Here is a 23,380-nt window from a genome sequence, read left to right as displayed (position 1 = left end):
AAAAAAATAAAATTGGAGTCAAATTAAATTGAACAACTAATAAAGTTTATGTATTTTTTTGAACTTTTTTAAATACGCGTCAAAAATAGATTTAGGCCAAAGTGTCACGACCGGACTTAATTAAGGATAATTAAACCGGGAAACCATGACTAAGGGAGGGAGATAAGAAGCGGGAGTAGAAAAGGGAAATGAATAAATAGAGAAGGATCATACTTTTCATTAATAACGAAGGAAACATCTAATATATATAACGAAGGTTTAGTTGCAATGATTCGATTGAACTAGTAAGTTCGGATATTTCCGACTTAGCCATAATAACATAAGACTTCTTTGAGTACGCAGCGGAAGTAATAAGGTTTCTGATTACATGTATGAAAACATGTACCCAAGAGTTTTTCAATATATATATATATATATATATATATATATATATATTGTCGAGACAAAAGAAGTTCCTGCTCGTCACTTCATCACCATCGGCTACTGCTCAACCTGCACATTTAGAAATACATGCAGGGCTGAGTACAAAGGTACTCAGTGGGCACATATGCCTACTATGAAATATAACATGCTTCGTAAAGTTGTAAATTGTCATGCCATCATAAACAGTACAGCAAGGGAGTTTTTCATGAAATAAGCCCAAGCTTACTAAATTCATTTGTGATTCTTAAAGTTCGACTGCAGTCTAAGTTCTCTTGTAATCTATCATATCTGGAACTTTGTGCCGGAGAGGTGGCCACCTCTCACGGTCACTTGACCGGCCAACCCGCTAGATGACTCACGGTCACTGGTGTACACTAGCCCTGGCAGGATAGCTATCAACTGCTCAAGACCCGAATTCGATTACATGATAAAAGTAACATCAGATAGATATCATACTGAAATTGAGACATTTTATGGCAAGACAATATTTGAAATAACTTCAATTAATTTAGTCATGAAATAACTTGCTTGAACGTAACATTTAAACTCATTTGATATATATGAAAGTAATGCCCACCTGATAGCAACTTTATGTGGTACAGTAGCTCCTTGACTGATTATTAATCTCGCGCTTGACCTTTATTACGAGAATATAAATAAGACTTTAAATCGAGGGAAAATTCTCAATTAAATGAGAATGCGTAATTTAACTATGCATGAATCTTGTATGCATGAACTATAATTCTGAAATAATAATCAGGGAATTTCTATTGTTAATCCAGGCTATTGGATTTAAACAAAAGCTAAGTCTCGTCTCATGATTCCGGAAAATTAACTAAAATCAATCCGTTTTCTTCAGGGTGTTCTAATCCGTCGATTAAATAAATCCCGCTCCTTGTAGTCGATAGAAAAGAAATAAAAGCTTAGGCTTATTCGCTTTAACCTCGTAAAACTCAATCGAGCTTAATAAACGGGAGAAAGTACTGTTGCAAGTTTAAATAATTAAAAGGCTCGACATAAGACAGCCTAATAATTAATTAAGTAAAAGTGGCCTGAGTAATTAAATGAAAGGTCCAATTGAAATAATTCATTGGCTCAAATAGCTAAATAAATCTTGGCCCAAATGATTAAAATAATTGATTGGCTGGGCTCAAATAAATAAATCAAACGAGGCCCAATTAATAAATTAGAAACTCCAGCCCACAATAAAATAACAAGCCCAAGATATTTAAAGAAGTTCGGCCCAAATAAAATATTTCAGCCCAAGTGACTGAATTACTAATTGGGCTTAATAATGACAATTTGAAATATTATGAGTTCGAATGATTAAAAAGGTTCAACATATATAATACAATAGTCCAATTAAATAGAATGAGTGAGGCCCAATCCGTTAAAAATTCTCAGCCCAATAGAAGATAATAAAGACCCAATCAATCAATGCAGCTGGGCTTTTTAATATAACTAAACTCGGCCCAATTGAAAAATAACATAAGTTAGGCCCAATTGAAAAATAACATAAGTCCAATAGAAATAGAAATAAAAAAAAAAACCAAAGGCCCAATAGAATGACCCAACCCTTCCTTATCTCTCCCACTCGGTCTCTCTCTCTTCTCACAGACGCACGCCTCCTTCTCTTTATTCTCACAACAGCCTCTCGGCTCTTTCCTTTCACACAGGTCGGCTCCTCCTTCCCCGGCCGTGCGGCGGCCGTCGGCTCCGGTTGGCTTCGATTTCCGACACGTCTAACCTCAGCGTGGTCTTCCCTGTTCCTTCGGTCCATTTGCAGAACCCAATCGAGCCCTGAATTTCGGAAAGTTCATCGCCGCTGTCGCACCTCCGTCTGGGATCCGGCGAGCGATCGCCGCCTGGGAGCGGCTCCGTTCATCTCCCCTCGTCTCAACCCTGAAAGGGAAAGCACAAGCTCTAATCTCCCTGAATCGAAATCGCCGCCGCTGTAACTCCCGGCGAACAGAGGGTCTCGTTCGTCCTCCTACGTCGGGCTCTTATTCTTAATCCGATGAAGGCGTAGCAGAAGCTCTAATTTCCTCCGAATCTGGAAGCATCGCCGTCGCTGTTCTCTGGCCATCAATCGACGGAGCCGGCGTCCTCTCGCCTCCTCCCCTTAATCGTTCAGGTCCCGATTCAGACGTCAAGGTGGGCAGGGAGTCTAGCCCTGTTTCTTTTCCGCCTCTGCCGCCATGGATCTGCCGCCGTCGTCGCCGTCGTCTTGGTTTGACCGAACAGGCAGCCGGCCTCATTTCCTAAAGCTAAGTTCCAAATCTCCGTTTTCTTTCTTTTCGTTGCGTGATTGAGTTTCGATACGAACATAAATTTCCTCGAGTAAGAATCTAGTACTTAGCATTCTATGTGTGTGAGCATGCTGTAGCAAGCTTATATTCGATTCATGAGCTAAGGTATTCTCATTCTTTTTGTCTGTGGAGTCTGATTTCATATGCATAAACTGATCATGTTTGAGGATGTGAGATGCGTATGTTGAGAGGGTGACTGAGATAGTGTAAATACCTTGATGTTTAAATGTTATGTGTTGGAGGCTGTTGTTGATTTCAGCAGGAAAAGAACTGTAATAAAGATGGTTCTTTTAACATATGCAGGAGGAATCAAGAACAGGATGGTGAAAACTTAAGCCCGGCTTACCTCTTCGAAGTTCCGGTAGCCACCAGACCAACTTCCTCCCTTTTGATTGTTGATGCGTGAATGAAGAACTAGGGAATTTTGTTGGCTGACCAAATATAAGGGAGAAGGAGTTGTTGAGTTCTACATCTCCTATGACATGCTTGAAGGAGGGCAGCAGGTGTAGGGTGGCTGACTTGACAGCTTGCTTATCCCCACACGCATGCTTTTCCTTTTCTTTTCTGATTGACAGCTTGCTGCCGTAATAATAGAAATGTAGGGAGTAGGCTAGGAATTGAGTGATGTTTGTAATAGATAGTGTAGAGTTGCGGCTGATTGTAAAGTTTGAAAAGTTGTGGTGTGACTAAAAAAATCTTTCAATATCTTGATAAAGCGGTATGTGATATTAATCCCGTTTCTTGCTAATATAGCGTATCTGTAATACTAATCCCGGGTTTTGTTAATAATACTAAATACTCTAATAATTCTCGTATTTCTATAGCTGACTTTTCGTCTATTAATATCGTGACTCGTAGAATCAATCTAAATTAAATCCGTAAATTTAATTCACTTCACAATTCGGAGTAAACTCACGACTCAAGTAATAAAGTTAAATAAATAGAAGTAATATTTCTATTGCAAATAAAATAATAACTTGACTTCGCTAAGTCAATTATCATTCTGAAATAAATCATTGACTACTCAATAATTCAATCGTGGTCATCTCAGGTAATGGCATCTAATTCAGAACTCTGAGCTGAATTAACTGAATATTAATCACGGGATTAAATCAACTGAAAGATGTAAAAATAAATATTGCATTTATTGCTCTTAATCTTAAAATAAAATAGCGGGCTACTACATACTACCCCTCTTAACAAAAATTTCGTCCCGAAATTTGCATATCATTGCAAAAAGTTCTGGGTACTCTCTCATCTTGATTTCTGTCAGACTATTTCAATCATCTCATTCACCGTGTCTGGTCCTAAAATTCTCCTTTCACCTACTTTATCTCAGTAGAGTGGTGATCTGTATCTTCTTCCATGCATTGCCTCATAAGACGACATATTGATTGTTGCCTGATAACTATTATTGTAGGCAAACTCAATCAATGACATTACTGTTCATCACTTTCACCTTTGTCTAGTACTACTTTTAACGTGTCTTCGAGTGTCTGAATTATTCTCTCAACCATCTATATGTTTGTGGGCAAAAGGTGGTACTGAAATTTAACCTTGTGCCTAATTTCTTCTACAAGTTCATACAGAATCTAGATGTAAACCTCGAATCTCAGTCCAAAGTGATTGACACGAGCATACCGTGGAACGCACAATTTCTCAAACATATAATTGTCCTAATTTGTCTGATCCGTATGTGATCGGTATTGATATAAAACGAGCTCATTTCGTAAGTCGCTCCACTATTACCCAGATGGTAGCACTCCCACTTTTCGACTTCGTAAACTAGTCACGACATCTGTTGCAAAGTGCTCTAACTCCCATTATGAAATCTCCAATGGTTGTAATTTTTCATATGGTCTATGGTGCAAAGCATTCACTCGTTGGCATGCTAGGCATCTCTCAACAAGTGTAGCTATATCTTTCCATCGAAATTATTCTTTCAAGTCTTTGTACATTTTATGCTTCCCGGGTGGCCAGTATATGGCGTGTCATGAGCTTCGCTCATTATCTCATCTCTGAATTGTTCATCGTGTGAACACACACAATCTTTCCTTAAACACCACAACATTACCTGATGCTTTGTAACAACCTCTAGGTGTGCCTGATCTTATTGCTATACGTAAATTCCCAAGGTCTCATCATTTGTTTGCGCCTCTAAAATCTTTCTTTCCAAATCGAGCGCTACTACCATCGTTGCGATAATCCCTTCTACAGATTCTAGTGGTTGAACCACTTCTAAATTCATTCTACTAAAATCTTTCATGGGTTCCTTTTCCTGAGTGAGGGGAGATCCCAACTTAAGTTGAGTCTTACGACTCAAGGAATCGTCTACCTAGTTAGCCTTGCATGGGTGGTAGTTAATACTACAGTCACAGTCCTTCGCTAGTTCGAGCCATCTTTACTGTCTCATGTTAAGATCTTCTTGCTCAAAAAAATATTACAGATTTTTATGGTCTGTGAATATCTCGCACCTGACTTCATATAGGTGTTGTCCTTACTGCAGTTAATTCTAGTTTATGAGTTGGCTAGTTCAATTCATGTGGTTAATGCTACCGTGATGCGTATGTTGTCACTCTTCCTTCTTGCGTTAACATGCAACTAAGTACTCTCCTTGGACACGTCTGTATAAATCACATATTCTTTGTCAGTTGTTGGAACAGCTATGGTTAACTTCTCCTTGAGCTTCTTGAAATCTTTTCTTACATACTTATGTCCAAGGAAATTTAATTCCCTTCCTGAGTAATTGGGTCATTGGTCTTGCTATTTGGAAAATCCTTCTATGAATCTCTTATAGCAACCTGCTAATTCCAAGAAACTTTTGATCTCATTGAGGTTAGTAGGCGATCTCCACTCATGTACAACTTGTACTTCCTCAGGGTGCACTTTGATCCTTTCTAATGAGATAATATGTCCCGGAAACGTGACTTTGTTGAGCCAAAAATCGCACTTGCAGAACTTAGCATAAAGATGCTTTGTTTTCAATGTTTTTAGGACTATCCTCAGGTGTTTCTCATGGTCCTTCTCGTTCCTCGAGTAGATCAAGACATCATCTACGAAAACTAAGACAACTTGCCTAAGTATGGATGGAACACTCGGTTCATGAGGTCCACGAACATGGCTGGTGCATTGGTCAATCCAAATGACACCACTACGAACTCATAGTGTCTATATCTGGTTCGGAAGACCATCTTGGGTACATCTTCTTATCAAATTTATAGTTGATGGTACCTAGACCTTAAATCTAGCTTTGAGGACACACTATCTCCTCTGAGCTGCTTGAAGAAGTCGTTTATCCTTGATAGAGGATACTTGTCCTTGAGTGTCACCATCCATAAGTTGATGTATATCCTCGGTAGAGGATACACATTCTCAATGTGCCATCTTTATTCTTTACAAAAGAACGGGTGCACCCCGGTGAAATCTCTAGGAAACATTTGGAAATTCACGTACGATTGTCACGTCTCTTATACTTTTCTCGATTTCTGGTTTTCTGTGCAACTACACAAGGTAGGTTGGACACCCTTTTCTCATCATCTTTGTTGCTTGAGGGGCGGAGATGATCGTCTTTCTCCTACCTATGCTGATCCCATGAAAACGTGTCGGTTCCTTCCCCGGGGTCAAAAAGAAATTTGACTTTCATTGCAAATGATGGTGGCATAGTTCTCGACTAGCCATTCCATTCCTAAAATTGTGTATATGTCTCTCATCGGCATAACATACGAGTTGTTCACTACAACTTTGAAAAATTTTATGCTCAACTCTAAATTCAATCACACATGTGCTATTATTGTTGTTGTTGCTGCCGTTGGCATGGTTACTGCTCTTGGTATGGTTGGGCAAAGCTTGGATTGCTCAAATGCGGAGTTTGAACAGGCGAATTTAGCCTGAGACCCGCCCTTTGTTGCTTATTCAGGTAACGATTTGTATAATGTTCATTCCAGTTGCTATGCAACAACTTTCATTACCAGTCCTGGTGAGTTTCCCATGGTTCTTGTTCCACTTTGGCAGGGTGGAGTCCCATACTTGTTATCCCCCATCTGTTTTGATGTGTCATAGCCACGTTGTTGGGACGTCTGCCCCTGCTATTGCCCTTTTCTTAGCTTGGCCAGGGTTACTATATCCCATTCTCTTTTTTCTTTCTCAAAAGTTTTGAGCCCGAGTCTGTGGAGGTACAGACGTAGGCGCAGTTGCTGGTTTCTCTCCCAGCATTGCTGCCTCAATGCCTAACGCTTTGCTAAACGACTCCACGTAAGACGATCCACCATGGCTTGCCAAAGCCATTCTAATCTTGTGCCTCAGTCCGACACATAATTCTTTTAACCATCTTTTCATATGTGTCTACTTGCTCTAGCGCATATCTTGACGTATCGCAGAACATCATGTCATATGGAGTAATTGTTGTTCTTCCCTGCTTCGGATTGTAAAATTCCATTTCTTTTCTTTTTGCGATAGCTTTTGGGTGTATACTTGTCATATATTCCAGTCTTAAACTATTCCCACGTTAAATTCCCTAACTGCTCAGGTGTCATTGTCTTCCTCCTTGCTTCCCACCATAAGTCAGTTGAAAGGATACGCGAGACGTTCATGCGTAAGAAATTTAAGATGCGCTCACTAGCTTCTCAGCCTTCGTAGGATCTCCTATCTTATCGAAGACAAGTGGGTTTTCTCGTAGAAATAGTTATTCTATTCTACATTTTTGTTGTATGGTTAGTGGGGCTTGTTCTGGCCCCGGTACTGGGCCTTTTCCATTATCTCGGGGAATTTTTCCCCCTCCTCTCGGACACCCTCATTTGGTGGCATACTGATGAGTTGACATATAGTCATTAACGCATTATAAAACATACAGATGCATATCATCACTTCTGTAAATTGTTTCTTGATTCTCAAATCTTGTTCGGACTCTTTCTCATGCAAGCATATAAGTAACACGTGGCAGAAGTGACTTGCCGCAAAAGACCAAATAGGTTGCTGAATAGACATAGGAAATTTACATCAATAAAAACTATTTCATTAACATTTGGATATAGATCTACTCATCTATCTAAGTACTACACGTGGTGGACTGGTTGTCTAGCAGTTATCACAAAAGAACTTAGTCACATTACGCCCTGTGGACCAACGTTTCAGTACTAGTACTAGTCAAACAACTAAGCCAGCATAAGGGCATAAAAAGCATCAGAACAATCAACGTTTCTGAAAAACACAAATAACGTTCTACTAAATCCATAAGAGATGGTCTAGTTGGATCACGTGCTTGACCCTTGGGTCGAGGCATACGTGTCTGATGGATTTAATCTGGTGAATACTTGTTTGTCTTTAGGTCACCGAAAATCTACTAACAACTAATAAACCACAATGATTAAAGTCACAAATGGCAATTATGCAAAGTGAATCAACAATTTTGTCAAATGATTGAAAAGGAATGACCTCAGGGTAGAAATGAATTGACTAGGAGGTCGAAACGAAATGACCTAATAATCGAAACCCGTTTGGCTTTTCAGATGAAAGTTTAAATATATATAGGTTTAGAGACCCATATATGACGACTACTGAGATTTTGGTCATGTGGACTAGCCAGGTCCAACACAATTACTTCTCAGTCACACGGAATTACTTTTCCGAACTTGGTAACTCTTTGTTTATTGGGCTGCAAAAGGTACTTCTGGTCTGAGATCTCCACTTTTTTTTTCTTCACATCTAAAATTTATCCTTGAGAATATGCTGAAGCTTCCCAAGCTTGGGGTCTTCCTCCTAAAATCAACACTTTTTCTTAAAATCTTTTTTTTACACGAAACAAGACCATTCAAACACATTCGACCTTATTCAATATTCATCCTTTGAACGATCCTAATGTCGTACTTCTTGTATCTAGTGTTCATTCTCATAATGCTTGTAATGCATTTATGTAATTCGAAGCACTCTCTCACGCCTTTACAGGAAATAGATTTTGCATCTCTGAGCATCTTTACAAGGTCTGTGTCACCACACACAATACTAAATCATGGAACAACTTTAGTTATTACTTTCATTCTGATTACTAGACTGGATGTTCCACTCGAGACATTCTAGCCGGGGAAATGTCTCTGATCAGCTAAGGTATGTAAACTTAACTTGAGTATACCCTTAGGGTCTCATTAGAATCTCAATATATTAACTTTAGCATCGAACCATTGTCGATACTTTTAACTCTTGTTAAACTCTAAAATATTTTTGGGAACTCCTCTCGTCTTACGCACTTGTGTAGATTTCTCTGGTCGATCATAATGGTCGGTAACTTCTAGTTACCCATGTCACATCTCGTCCTTCCGGTTCGTAGTAGGCGATCATAATCAATAGGGGTTCTAAATCATGCTCATGTGTAATGTAAAAAGGTTCCGAATATCTGAAATTATAAGGTGACAGTTCTAATTGCAACACTATAACATCATTACACTAAGCTTTATGACTCTATGTGAGTCTAATTCTATAGTTCAATCATAAATCATGAAGGTTCTCTTCACGCCACAATTGGTGATAATTGAGGGGTTTGAAATGAGGCTTAGCTCATTACGCAACTGCTAGCTACTCATCACTATGAGCAATGTCTCAAATAAGTTCTTGTCGGGTCAAGCAATAGTTGGTTCGGTATGTTATCACGGGCGAATAGTCTGAATAAGGAACTATGCCCGTATCACAGACTCATGTGTGACACTCTTCTTTTCGTCTCATTGCATTTTTCTCATTGAATTCTCGTGTCTCTTCAAGTGACATTTGATGTTCTTCCTCTTGCTTAGCTCTTCACTATGGCTATAGTGAAAGATAACTGAATTTCTACCTTCTACTGTTCTTTCGTAACAGTGATCATGCATTCTTAATATTTCTAAGTTTATTGAGATATCTAATCAATCAATAAGACACAAAACTTAAATATAAGCATCTATACATTCGCATGAAACGTGAACTTTTCAACGTTTGATAAAAAAAATCATTACCTCTTTCTTTCTTGTTGAGCGTGACGATGTGATGAAGTGATGAGCTTTTGTCGACTGACGCTTTTATATTAATATCCAAATTAGGGCTAATAGATAACTCTTGGGTTTAGAGCAAACGAACTGCTCTGATACCACTCTGTCACGACCGGACTTAATTAAGGATAATTAAACCGGGAAACCATGACTAAGGGAGGGAGATAAGAAGCGGGAGTAGAAAAGGGAAATGAATAAATAGAGAAGGATCATACTTTTCATTAATAACGAAGGAAACATCTAATATATATAACGAAGGTTTAGTTGCAATGATTCGATTGAACTAGTAAGTTCGGATATTTCCGACTTAGCCATAATAACATAAGACTTCTTTGAGTACGCAGCGGAAGTAATAAGGTTTCTGATTACATGTATGAAAACATGTACCCAAGAGTTTTTCAATATATATATATATATATATATATATATATATATATATATTGTCGAGACAAAAGAAGTTCCTGCTCGTCACTTCATCACCATCGGCTACTGCTCAACCTGCACATTTAGAAATACATGCAGGGCTGAGTACAAAGGTACTCAGTGGGCACATATGCCTACTATGAAATATAACATGCTTCGTAAAGTTGTAAATTGTCATGCCATCATAAACAGTACAGCAAGGGAGTTTTTCATGAAATAAGCCCAAGCTTACTAAATTCATTTGTGATTCTTAAAGTTCGACTGCAGTCTAAGTTCTCTTGTAATCTATCATATCTGGAACTTTGTGCCGGAGAGGTGGCCACCTCTCACGGTCACTTGACCGGCCAACCCGCTAGATGACTCACGGTCACTGGTGTACACTAGCCCTGGCAGGATAGCTATCAACTGCTCAAGACCCGAATTCGATTACATGATAAAAGTAACATCAGATAGATATCATACTGAAATTGAGACATTTTATGGCAAGACAATATTTGAAATAACTTCAATTAATTTAGTCATGAAATAACTTGCTTGAACGTAACATTTAAACTCATTTGATATATATGAAAGTAATGCCCACCTGATAGCAACTTTATGTGGTACAGTAGCTCCTTGACTGATTATTAATCTCGCGCTTGACCTTTATTACGAGAATATAAATAAGACTTTAAATCAAGGGAAAATTCTCAATTAAATGAGAATGCGTAATTTAACTATGCATGAATCTTGTATGCATGAACTATAATTCTGAAATAATAATCAGGGAATTTCTATTGTTAATCCAGGCTATTGGATTTAAACAAAAGCTAAGTCTCGTCTCATGATTCCGGAAAATTAACTAAAATTAATCCGTTTTCTTCAGGGTGTTCTAATCCGTCGATTAAATAAATCCCGCTCCTTGTAGTCGATAGAAAAGAAATAAAAGCTTAGGCTTATTCGCTTTAACCTCGTAAAACTCAATCGAGCTTAATAAACGGGAGAAAGTACTGTTGCAAGTTTAAATAATTAAAAGGCTCGACATAAGACAGCCTAATAATTAATTAAGTAAAAGTGGCCTGAGTAATTAAATGAAAGGTCCAATTGAAATAATTCATTGGCTCAAATAGCTAAATAAATCTTGGCCCAAATGATTAAAATAATTGATTGGCTGGGCTCAAATAAATAAATCAAACGAGGCCCAATTAATAAATTAGAAACTCCAGCCCACAATAAAATAACAAGCCCAAGATATTTAAAGAAGTTCGGCCCAAATAAAATATTTCAGCCCAAGTGACTGAATTACTAATTGGGCTTAATAATGACAATTTGAAATATTATGAGTTCGAATGATTAAAAAGGTTCAACATATATAATACAATAGTCCAATTAAATAGAATGAGTGAGGCCCAATCCGTTAAAAATTCTCAGCCCAATAGAAGATAATAAAGACCCAATCAATCAATGCAGCTGGGCTTTTTAATATAACTAAACTCGGCCCAATTGAAAAATAACATAAGTTAGGCCCAATTGAAAAATAACATAAGTCCAATAGAAATAGAAATAAAAAAAAAACCAAAGGCCCAATAGAATGACCCAACCCTTCCTTATCTCTCCCACTCGGTCTCTCTCTCTTCTCACAGACGCACGCCTCCTTCTCTTTATTCTCACAACAGCCTCTCGGCTCTTTCCTTTCACACAGGTCGGCTCCTCCTTCCCCGGCCGTGCGGCGGCCGTCGGCTCCGGTTGGCTTCGATTTCCGACACGTCTAACCTCAGCGTGGTCTTCCCTGTTCCTTCGGTCCATTTGCAGAACCCAATCGAGCCCTGAATTTCGGAAAGTTCATCGCCGCTGTCGCACCTCCGTCTGGGATCCGGCGAGCGATCGCCGCCTGGGAGCGGCTCCGTTCATCTCCCCTCGTCTCAACCCTGAAAGGGAAAGCACAAGCTCTAATCTCCCTGAATCGAAATCGCCGCCGCTGTAACTCCCGGCGAACAGAGGGTCTCGTTCGTCCTCCTACGTCGGGCTCTTATTCTCAATCCGATGAAGGCGTAACAGAAGCTCTAATTTCCTCCGAATCTGGAAGCATCGCCGTCGCTGTTCTCTGGCCATCAATCGACGGAGCCGGCGTCCTCTCGCCTCCTCCCCTTAATCGTTCAGGTCCCGATTCAGACGTCAAGGTGGGCAGGGAGTCTAGCCCTGTTTCTTTTCCGCCTCTGCCGCCATGGATCTGCCGCCGTCGTCGCCGTCGTCTTGGTTTGACCGAACAGGCAGCCGGCCTCATTTCCTAAAGCTAAGTTCCAAATCTCCGTTTTCTTTCTTTTCGTTGCGTGATTGAGTTTCGATACGAACATAAATTTCCTCGAGTAAGAATCTAGTACTTAGCATTCTATGTGTGTGAGCATGCTGTAGCAAGCTTATATTCGATTCATGAGCTAAGGTATTCTCATTCTTTTTGTCTGTGGAGTCTGATTTCATATGCATAAACTGATCATGTTTGAGGATGTGAGATGCGTATGTTGAGAGGGTGACTGAGATAGTGTAAATACCTTGATGTTTAAATGTTATGTGTTGGAGGCTGTTGTTGATTTCAGCAGGAAAAGAACTGTAATAAAGATGGTTCTTTTAACATATGCAGGAGGAATCAAGAACAGGATGGTGAAAACTTAAGCCCGGCTTACCTCTTCGAAGTTCCGGTAGCCACCAGACCAACTTCCTCCCTTTTGATTGTTGATGCGTGAATGAAGAACTAGGGAATTTTGTTGGCTGACCAAATATAAGGGAGAAGGAGTTGTTGAGTTCTACATCTCCTATGACATGCTTGAAGGAGGGCAGCAGGTGTAGGGTGGCTGACTTGACAGCTTGCTTATCCCCACACGCATGCTTTTCCTTTTCTTTTCTGATTGACAGCTTGCTGCCGTAATAATAGAAATGTAGGGAGTAGGCTAGGAATTGAGTGATGTTTGTAATAGATAGTGTAGAGTTGCGGCTGATTGTAAAGTTTGAAAAGTTGTGGTGTGACTAAAAAAATCTTTCAATATCTTGATAAAGCGGTATGTGATATTAATCCCGTTTCTTGCTAATATAGCGTATCTGTAATACTAATCCCGGGTTTTGTTAATAATACTAAATACTCTAATAATTCTCGTATTTCTATAGCTGACTTTTCGTCTATTAATATCGTGACTCGTAGAATCAATCTAAATTAAATCCGTAAATTTAATTCACTTCACAATTCGGAGTAAACTCACGACTCAAGTAATAAAGTTAAATAAATAGAAGTAATATTTCTATTGCAAATAAAATAATAACTTGACTTCGCTAAGTCAATTATCATTCTGAAATAAATCATTGACTACTCAATAATTCAATCGTGGTCATCTCAGGTAATGGCATCTAATTCAGAACTCTGAGCTGAATTAACTGAATATTAATCACGGGATTAAATCAACTGAAAGATGTAAAAATAAATATTGCATTTATTGCTCTTAATCTTAAAATAAAATAGCGGGCTACTACACAAAGTTTGTGTATTTACATGCAATTATTCCTTTATATATATGTAAAGAACTCCGTACTTTTCTTTGTGGGATATTCATAAAAAAAAACTTTCAATCTATTTTTTGACTATACCATACCACTTATAATACTTTAATATTTACTCTTATTTTTTATCTTTTTACTGCTCACAATACTACAATACCTTTTCACCATTTTCAATATATTCAATAATCTTTTTCTCAACTATCGATACAACGGTACTATATATATAGTAATGTTAATGACGTGCATTATTATGGTTCCTTCTATGATTGTGATATCGAAAGTCCAATTGAGACTAATAATGGTCTTAAATTAATGACGTGCATTATTATAGTTCCTTCTATTAACCATACCTAAGAGAATCCACATTGATATTACATGATAGCTTACTTTATGAGGGGGGCCACATGGTGTAAAGAGACTGCATTAGGGTTACATGATAGCCTACATGATTTTTTTAGTTTTGATTTTTATGCTTTTCACTTAAATTTAATTGCTCAAATTTAAATAACACATTTTACTAATAATTAAAATTTCATTAAAATAAAAAAATGAAAAAGTGAGGAAGATGAAGAAGGTGAAGAAAGCATCCCCCAAGTTGGTTTCCTCGCCGGATGGAGGAGCATATATCCCCCAAGTTACATCCCGACAAATCGGGATGATAGTCATCGGATAAATCAGAGCACCAATTTAGGTCATAGTAATTTGAGTTGTGTGGATCCATGAAGGGTGTAGAGAGAAGAAGTGAGGAAGATGGAGAAGGTGAAGGAAGAAAGTAAGGAAGAAGAAGAAGAAAAAGAGAAGATAAAGAAGAGAAAAAAAGAAACGGTCAAAAAATCAAAAAAATCGAGGTAGTCAAATTCAAAATTCAAAATTCGATTTTTTTTAATGGCGCGTGTAAAACACGCGCCTATTTTGAACGGCCGATCGGGCTACACTGTAAGGGAGGGCTGCATCGCCTTACACGATGCGAGCCTTACACGAGTAGGCCGCTATCGTATAGTGTAGGCGATGCGGATGCTCTAAGTAAGTGCAGTTATAGTAATTACTTATTCAGCGAAAATTCACATGCAATAATTCTACCAATGAAACAACAAACAAGAGCTGTTAATAACGTAATCACTGCATCTCCAGAAAATGAATATTCCTCCCATTCAACTAATTAAGAGAAGATCTAGAGAGGGTTAATTTCATGTTTGAACATATTCTTGGCTTGATTGAATTTCTCGAAACTCTTCGCCATTTCCTGGGATTTTCTCATTTTCATTACCTTTAACATTATGAATTTTATTATCATCGTTAAATGAAGAATTGCGGCTCGACGTCGGAGTTGCCAAGAAAGTGGGCTTCACGTCGCCGGCCATGATCACCAGAAACTTCTCCTCAAACGGCGGCGCGGCCCTCGTATCCTCGCCGCCGTCGCATTTCGCGGCGGCCCCGCTCTCGGCGCCTTCCTCGCCGGCGCCAACTTGGCCGGAGAGCTTCCAGTAAGAGCAGGCGAGGATGAGAAGGGCGAAGGCGATCAGCCCCAGCATGGCCGCCAGCCCGCCGAAGAGGTATGGCACGGGGGAGTGCCACGACGAGTTTCCGATTGTTGCCGGCGGCGAAAATGTCTCATTTGCGGCGGAGGTGGTTTCAGGGGTTGCTGTTTTTGATACTGGAGAAGAGTGAAATAAGGCGGCACTGGCCCTCATTTTTTGGAGGATCTTTTGGTGAATTGAAACAGTTGGAGAAAGAAAGCAGCCGCGACGGAGGTGGCTAGCTGGCGGTGAAAAGATCAGAGTGGAGATTGTGGATTTATAGATGGAGTGGAGGAGGATGTTAAAGTGATTATATATATATATATAGGAATGCTTCCAATGAGATCTATCGTATTTGGAGGGTAATTTTTTTTACCTTGTATTAAATCCTCTCGAAGAAGCGAATTTTCTTTTTTATTTTTTTAGTGTTGTTAGAGCATCCGCAATGGGGTTCCTTGATAGCCTACTTGATAGTGGTTGTGTTATTGAGTAGGTAGTGCTGCATTGGGGTTCCTTGATAGTCTACTTGATTTTTTTAGTTTTTAAAGGGGAGAGAGAAATTTTTAAAGAGGAGAAGAGAATTAAAAAAAAAAAAAAAAGAAAATCACTCGAGCATACTCGAAAACTCGAGTAGCACTCGAGTAGCTCCTCCCTGCAACGCCTACTCGAGTGCAATACTCGAGTTCGAGTAAGGCATCGAGGATGCCGTTGCCAATGCTCCAGCAATATTTACTACTTTATTCAACATTATATACAGTGGCGGATCCAGGATTTTTAAATTGAGGGTACGAAAAAATAATCTCATAAACATAAAAATAATATATCTCAAAACATTATTAAAAATACAAAAATAAAAAAACATTATATAATTGTCTAATTTATTCTATAGACTCTCGCAAGTGACAATATCTTTGTTTTTAATTTAGTTAGTAACTTAGTAGTATCTTTTTTATTAAATTAAGGGTTAAGTACTAATTTCCCTCTTATCGATGGCGTCCCTATCGCGTATAGCACCCTATAGTCAGGGTAAGTGCTGCTTATTACCTCAACGTGGCAAAATCGAAGCAAATTCCCTCCTCTACTTAACGTCCGTTAGAAAAAAATATTTTTTCTTCTCTCTCTCTCAATTCCGGCCAAATCTCTCTGCGATGCCGGAATCGAACCCAAACTCAACTGCAGCATGTAGTTTCCGACCAAATCTCTCTGCGATGCCGGAATCGAACCCAAACTCAACTGCAGCATGTAGTTTCCGACCAAATCTCCCTCCGCCCTCCACCTCTTCGCCGCCACCTCAATTTAATCACACCGACACACACATCCTCGCAAGCTCACCTATGTTCTCAGTATTTGTGAAATCACAAAAAAAAAATCAGATCTTCTTCTCAGTTTTGCACCTCCCGTGGATGCTCCAGCGTAGCCTCCATCATCTGCTTCAGCCGGAGAGCAGCAGAAAAAATCATCCGTCGCTGCCGCGCGTTCTCTCCCTCTCTGAGCCGACACTTGCAGCCCTTATTCACCACCGCGCGGTCCATCTGCGATTTCGCACCTATTCTCCACCGACCCCCTCATTCTACCGCTTCAAATCCAATTAATTTTCCAATCAGAGGCCCGTAAAACGGAGCGAATAATGTCTCATCATCCTCTCATCTTGGTGGTGAAAATTTTTCGGCCAAACTCAACTGTAGCATGTGTGTTTGAGGGAGGAAGGAAGTGGCGAATTTGGAGGGTTTCGGGGGCGGGAGAGGAGGGGGGAAACTGCGGCGAAGGCAGAGGAAGGGCGGCGGGAGGAGAACGGGGTGTTGGAGGAGGAGTTATCGACGGCGGTCGACGGTCCTACACCGGAGGAAGGCCGCGACGGCAGATTTAGAGGAGGGGACAGACGGATTTTGAGAGAGAGCGAGAGAGAGATGGGCCCCACCATAAATAAAAAAATATATATTTTTTTCTAACGGCGTTAACTTCCGTTAAGTAGCGGGGGGGAATTTGCTTCGATTTTGCCACGTTGAGGTAGTAAGCAGCACTTACCCTGACTATAGGGTGTTATACGCGATAGGGACGCCATCGATAGGGGGAAAATTGATACTTAACCCTTAAATTAATTAATCCTATTCTCTACATCAACCCACTTCAGCCGTCGTTTTAAAGAAAATTTGAGGCCCACCAAAGCCCAAATACAATTTAAGAAATTTACGTCCACCTTATCCTATTGTTTGAGAACTTTCTGGGAATACATAATACATGAAAATTTTTTCTTTAATACATAATATATACTGTTATTAAAAAAAATTGGGGGCACAGTCGTACCCCCATCGCCCCACTTGTATCCGCCCCTGATTATATATATATTACTAGCTTATTCATTAATTTTGCTTCTAAAGAAAAATAGCAATCTCATTAGAATATAACTATATACAAAGATAAATATGGTAGGAAGTAAGAACTACTACAAATTTTCATAAGAATGTGATAATACTACTATGTTAAATATATAAAATTACTGTATTTATCGTGAAATTAAATGTACTTACAAAAAAATATTATTCATAAATTTTGAACTTAAATGTTGTGTTCATCCATAAAATATACTCCCTTCGTCCACAAAAACATGAACATTTTTTCATTTTGTGGTGTCTCACAAAAACATGAATATTTCATTTTTTGTACATTACCCCCTTACTTTGTATCCATTCTTTTTATACATATTCACAAAAAAACTATCATGACCCACCACTACTTTTCCTTAATTAATTCATTACTCTCACAACACTTTATAAAGTGGGATCCATTTTTTACTCACAATAATTTTCAACTAACATTTCTTAAGACCCGTGTCACTCTCAATTGTTCATATTTTTGTAAGACGGAGGGAGTACATAGTTATATTTTTTGAAACAATATACTCGCATGACCAGATTGGGGTCGGATTCAGGTTTGCGTGCGGGTTAGGTACACATGGCACTATTAGTGTCATATACTCAGTGCTGCACAAATGGTACTTATGGTCTTATTAATGTCATTAGTATCATATACTTGTGTGCTGATATTATTTAGATAGGTACAATTATATGATAATTTTGAACACTTTCCCGTACGATTTAGATTATCCATTTAGGGTGCTGCACGAATGGAGCCATATTAGTATCATTAGTGTCATACACTCTCGCTTATGTAGTGTTGCACGAATGATACTTATGGCCATATTAGTGTCATTAGTGCCATATACTTAGATTTTTATTTTATTTTATTTTTCCGGTTGGCACATATGGCACTAATAGTGTCATATGTGCCTAATCCGCGCGCAAACCCTAATCCGGTTCGCCCTAATTAAGGGCAAAACAATCGTAACACGTAATAAATGACCAAATTTTGTGTGTTTTTCAATTAGTAGCCAAATATTATGTTTCATTCTTTAAAATAGCTATTTCAAAAACACTCTCTATATTTTTATATGGTTGAATAGCTAAAAACTATTCTCATTTTTTTATAATAATTAAGAATTACTCTTTCCATCCTACAATTTAGTGTTTATATTATTTCAAATATTTTGTGCAACGTTGATTTGACAGGGCTGACCTTATCAATCGGAAATTATATTGACAGCTCAATGATTCAGCTCCAAACTTAAGACTCACGTAATAAGGGCTTAGGCCCAATTATTTAAATTACTGGGCGTTAGAGGTCAAATGGGCCCAAGTGTCCAAGGTTTACTCTTATGACTATAAATAGGACATTTTATTACTCCCTCCGTCCCACGGATCTTGACATATTTGGTTTCGTCGTTTCGGCACAAGAATTAAGGAGTTGTAAATTAGTGTTTTAAGTGTGTATGTAATAAAGTATAAAATTGATAAAATAAGAGAGAGAGAATGTAATAAAGTGATAAAGTAGGAGATATAATGTAATTAAAACCTCTTATTTTTTGACTAATTATTACCTTATTTGAAAATGTGTCAAGATTAGTGGGACGGCCCAAAAAGAAATATGTGTCAAGATTCATGGGACGGATGGAGTATTAGTTTAGGGGATTCTCAATTCACTTCTCCACATGTAAAATGTAATCACTCTCCAAAAATATAGTGAAAAACTCAAAAAAAAACATGTGGATGTAGATCTTATAATCGAACGACATAAATCTGCCGTTCTTTATCGTTTTCTTTTTTTAATGTGTTATTTTTTGATTCATCAATCATGATTATCTTATTCTACTTATTTTCTAAATATGCGTTTCTTAATTTATTTTCGTATCTATCTTAATTTCGTAAATTAATGAGCAGGCAGCACATTGCATTGCAAATTATGTGATCACCTGCATATTTTTAATGTGGTGTATTGGTATAGTGGTACAGTGCATACAATTTGAAGTTATGAAAGGTTTTAGTTTTGAGTTTCAATTAATAATTAAGTATAAGAGGAAATAGCACCAAAATCCCTGTGATTTCGCAAAATTCGCATATTTTCCTTGACCTTCAAAAAGTAGTGATTAAATCCTTAAACTTAATCTCGATTCTTATTTTTCCCATAAAATTGATCGGCTCCTAAACTTATGCTGACATGGCTGTCGGAAATCCACTTAGGATTAAATTTCCGGCGAATCGCTAATTGTGCTTAAGCGAGAACATTAAACGTCGTCGTTTTAAATAAAACTAGGGTTCTTCAGAGATGATCTGCCCCTCTCTTCTCTTCTCCTCCGGCTGCCACGACCAGGCCGCCGATCGCCTCTCCCCTTCTAACCCCTATCTCTTCTCTTTACAGATCCCCTTTTCTCTCTTCTCCTCCGGCCGCCGCGACCAAGCCGCCTCTCTCCCGCTAACCCCTCTCTCCTATCTTTACAGATCTCCTCTCCTCTCTCCTCCTCTGACCGTCGCGACCAGGCCGCTTCTCTCCCGCTAACCCCTCTCTCCTCTCTTTACAAATCCCCTCTCCTCTCTTCTTCTCCGGCCGCCACGGACACACAGCACGAGGCGGCTACCGATGTAACTCCGGCGATGAGCGTCGGCCTCGTCCTTCGTCTGTACTCCCTCAAACTGAAACACCCTCTGAATCTCCCTCTCTGTCCTCTGCCATCCGTCCTTGGCTGGACATCGCAGCGACACCGCCGCCGCCGACCCCAGCCTCCCTCATCTCTCTCAGCTCTGCCCCTAAGTCAGACGACGGCACACAATCGCCGACCGCCTTGTTCCCTCAACCAAACCAAACACCCTCAACAAGAAGCTCAGCAAAACAACGAGAAAATATATTTAAGGAAAAAAACGAGAATTGCGCCAAACTTCAGGGATTTTGACGCTATTATGTTAGACGCAAAACGACGTCGTTTAGCTTCTAATTAATCTACTCAGCATAAGTATGCCACGTTGGTGACATGTCATCTAATTAATGGTCGGAAAACGTCACTTAAAAGAAAAACAAGAATCGTAGCAACGGTTAAAAATTTTATCACTAAGTCAAAGGAAATATGCGAATTTTGCGAAACCACAAGAATTTTGGTTCTATACCATGTTTTGTCGGCTGTAAATATTTATTCGAAAATGGATGGAATGCGAAGCCAATGAATGTAAAGAGTCCAGCAACAGGGGAGAAGGCACTCAAGTTTGATGAGTACTGTGAGTGGAAGTGAGGCATCACGAGAAAAGAGCACAATAATTACAAGTGGGAATTAATAGATTAAATAATTTAATTGTGTGTAAAGTGATGACCAATGTTGTTGGCTTTTATCATTATTTGCTTAATGATTTGATCTCACTATGTTGTGTGTCTTATGTTTTATTTTTTCCAATTCGTATTCACCTTTTCTTTATTTTTATTTTTTTATTTTTTATGTTTATCAGTTCTACTCAGTAGTTAATTAGTTCCTTTGATCGGACAAAGTCATGTTAGATGTTAGTAATTAGTTCCCCATCCACTCCAAGAACCACCTTTCACCAAAATCCACCTTATATCTCCAATCTCCAAATTCGCTCCCAAGAGGGATCGAACCCGGGTCACTTCACTTAAGTGAGGACCCGGTGGCCAGTGGGCTAAGCCCCCTGGTTAGTTCTACTCAGTAGCTAGTCAATATATATCAATAAGACTCGTTTGTTTTACAATCGAAATAAAATTTTATATGTTTGTTTTGACTGTTTTTAATTTACTATATAAAATATCATTTTATGATTACTTAAATGTATTTAAATTCTTTATAACATACCCCCTTCGTCCACGAAAGAACTTTCTATTTTTCTTTTTTTGAACGTTCACAAAAGTAACTCCCTACCTATTTTTTGGTATAAAAGTCGAATTCAAAAACTTCCTACTTAATGTCATTTGTACCAAGCTAGTCAATGACTCAATATACATTGATCAAAAACTTCTTTTGGTATACCTAGAAGTCGAAGTTTTTGGCAGGGGCGGAGCTAGGGGTGGGGCAGGGGGGTCACTGGGCCCCCCCTGGAATTTTCAAAAATACTAGGATATTTTCATAATTTTATATTAAAAATAAAAAATATATAATTTTATCTACATCATTACCTTGTTGAGCTATTTTATAATGTAATTGATATGTATTAAGCTTTAGAGTTAAGATGTTTAGAATAAGTAAACAAATAATTAATTTATACATATCATGCTTGGACTGGATTTTAGAGATTTATTTTTTGAATTTGATATTGAAAGTTACTTTGCCTTACAAAGTTTAATGGGATTTGGGAAAATAAAATTACGGACTATTTTGAATTTGCAATTTTAACGTCTTTTGAGTGTGGCGAATTAAATCACTATTTTTTCAAGTTTTATAATTTCGTCCCCCAATTTTTTTCGATCGCTAGAGTGTTGAATTGGAGCTTACATGAATTAGTAAAGACGACGACGTTTTTCTGAGGCCTAAACGACATCATTTCGTACCATTTCAATTATTTTTTTTCAAATTAGAAAGAGATTGTATCCTGTATTTGCATTATATATAATACTCCATCCGTCCCATTAAAGTTGGCCACATTTCCTTTTTGGGTGTCCCACTAAAGTTGGCTACTTTCCTTTTTGGGTAAAAATTACACCAAATTAAACTCTATAATTAAGTCAACTAATCTACACCTAATTAAACCTATCTTCTAATTAAATCTAAATCATCTTTATTTAAAAACACACACACAAAACACACACTAACACACGCACACAACCACCCCACCTCCCCCCCAGCGCCCCACCCCCTTCTCTCTTCTTCTCCGGCGGGTGGTCGCCGCCGCCTCCTCTCGCCCCTCCGGCCGCCGTCGTCGTGGTCTTCGCCGCACCCCCTTCTCTCTTCTTCTCCGGCGGGTGCCACTCGCATGGTCGCCGCCGCCTCCTCTCGCCCCTCCGGCCGTCGTCGTCGTCTCAACTTTCTCTCTCCCCCAGCGCTGCTCCGCCTCTCCAGTCGACGCTGCCTCTCCGATTTGGGGCTAGGGCTCCGCCTCTCCAGTCGGCGCTACCTCTTCGATTTGGGGCTAGGGCTTTGCCGCTCCGCCTTTCCAGTCGCCTGCCTCTCCGATTTGGGGCTAGGGCTTTGCCGCCGCCGCCGATTTGCCTCTCCAGGTAGCGCCGCTTCCTTCAGATTTGGAGATTGAGGGGAAATTTTGAATTTTTAGGGTTTGGAGATTGAGGGTGGTGGTTGTTGGCGTCGATGGTGGTGGTGGTGCTCCGGTCGCCGGCGACGGCGAGTTGCTGGCGATGGTGGTGGTGGTGGTTGTTCGGGTATGCGATCCAACGGTGAGGAAGAAGGCGGAGGATGGCAGAATCGTCGAGTTCGAAGCTCGCCGATCGTTGATTCTGGTTTCAGATCTCCTTTTCTCCTTTTCATTTCTTGAAATTTTTGCAAGATTTGTGGTGGTGGTTGTAATGACCCGACTTTTTATTAAGGATTATATACTTTTAATTACTGATTTAAGGAATTATTATGGTAATTAGAGTTCAACTTCCATTAATAAAATACGAACTTATATGAATTTGATAATTTATATATGTGATGATTTATTTTTTTATTTTCAATAGATGATGCACTCAAAATATATTTTGAGTCCATTAATTTATTGTGGAGAATTTAACACTGAAGTGTTAAATATGAATCTTTTATCGATTGTTTACTTAAGCCCATGAGTAATTTATTTTATGTTAGAAGCAAGCTCAAATGGATTTTTATGCTTCAATAAGAATTAGGCTTATATGTCTT

At 39.0% G+C, this 23,380-nt stretch overlaps 1 protein-coding gene and 1 long non-coding RNA gene across 2 annotated transcripts; both read right to left on the bottom strand.

Moving 5' to 3' along the window:
• Positions 1-436: 436 nt before the first annotated feature.
• Positions 437-10,808, bottom strand: LOC131024839 (uncharacterized). The gene is made up of 3 exons (XR_009101996.1): positions 10,746-10,808; positions 1,001-1,060; positions 437-492 (listed from the first exon to the last, which is right to left on the bottom strand). It is a non-coding gene; the product is annotated as an uncharacterized LOC131024839 (long non-coding RNA).
• Positions 10,809-14,772: 3,964 nt separating this feature from the next.
• On the bottom strand, positions 14,773-15,478 carry LOC131024838 (protein GLUTAMINE DUMPER 2-like). Its single transcript, XM_057954372.1, has one exon. It carries the CDS (start codon positions 15,376-15,378, stop codon positions 14,875-14,877), a length of 504 nt encoding a protein of 167 aa, XP_057810355.1. The 5' UTR covers positions 15,379-15,478; the 3' UTR covers positions 14,773-14,874.
• Between the last annotated feature and the right edge of the window lie 7,902 nt (positions 15,479-23,380).

Source organism: Salvia miltiorrhiza, chromosome 5 (assembly GCF_028751815.1).
Source record: "Salvia miltiorrhiza cultivar Shanhuang (shh) chromosome 5, IMPLAD_Smil_shh, whole genome shotgun sequence".
NCBI classification, from domain to species: domain Eukaryota; kingdom Viridiplantae; phylum Streptophyta; class Magnoliopsida; order Lamiales; family Lamiaceae; genus Salvia; species Salvia miltiorrhiza.
The sequence above is the reverse complement of the archived record's forward strand: the minus strand, read 5'-3'. Positions and strand labels throughout refer to the sequence as shown.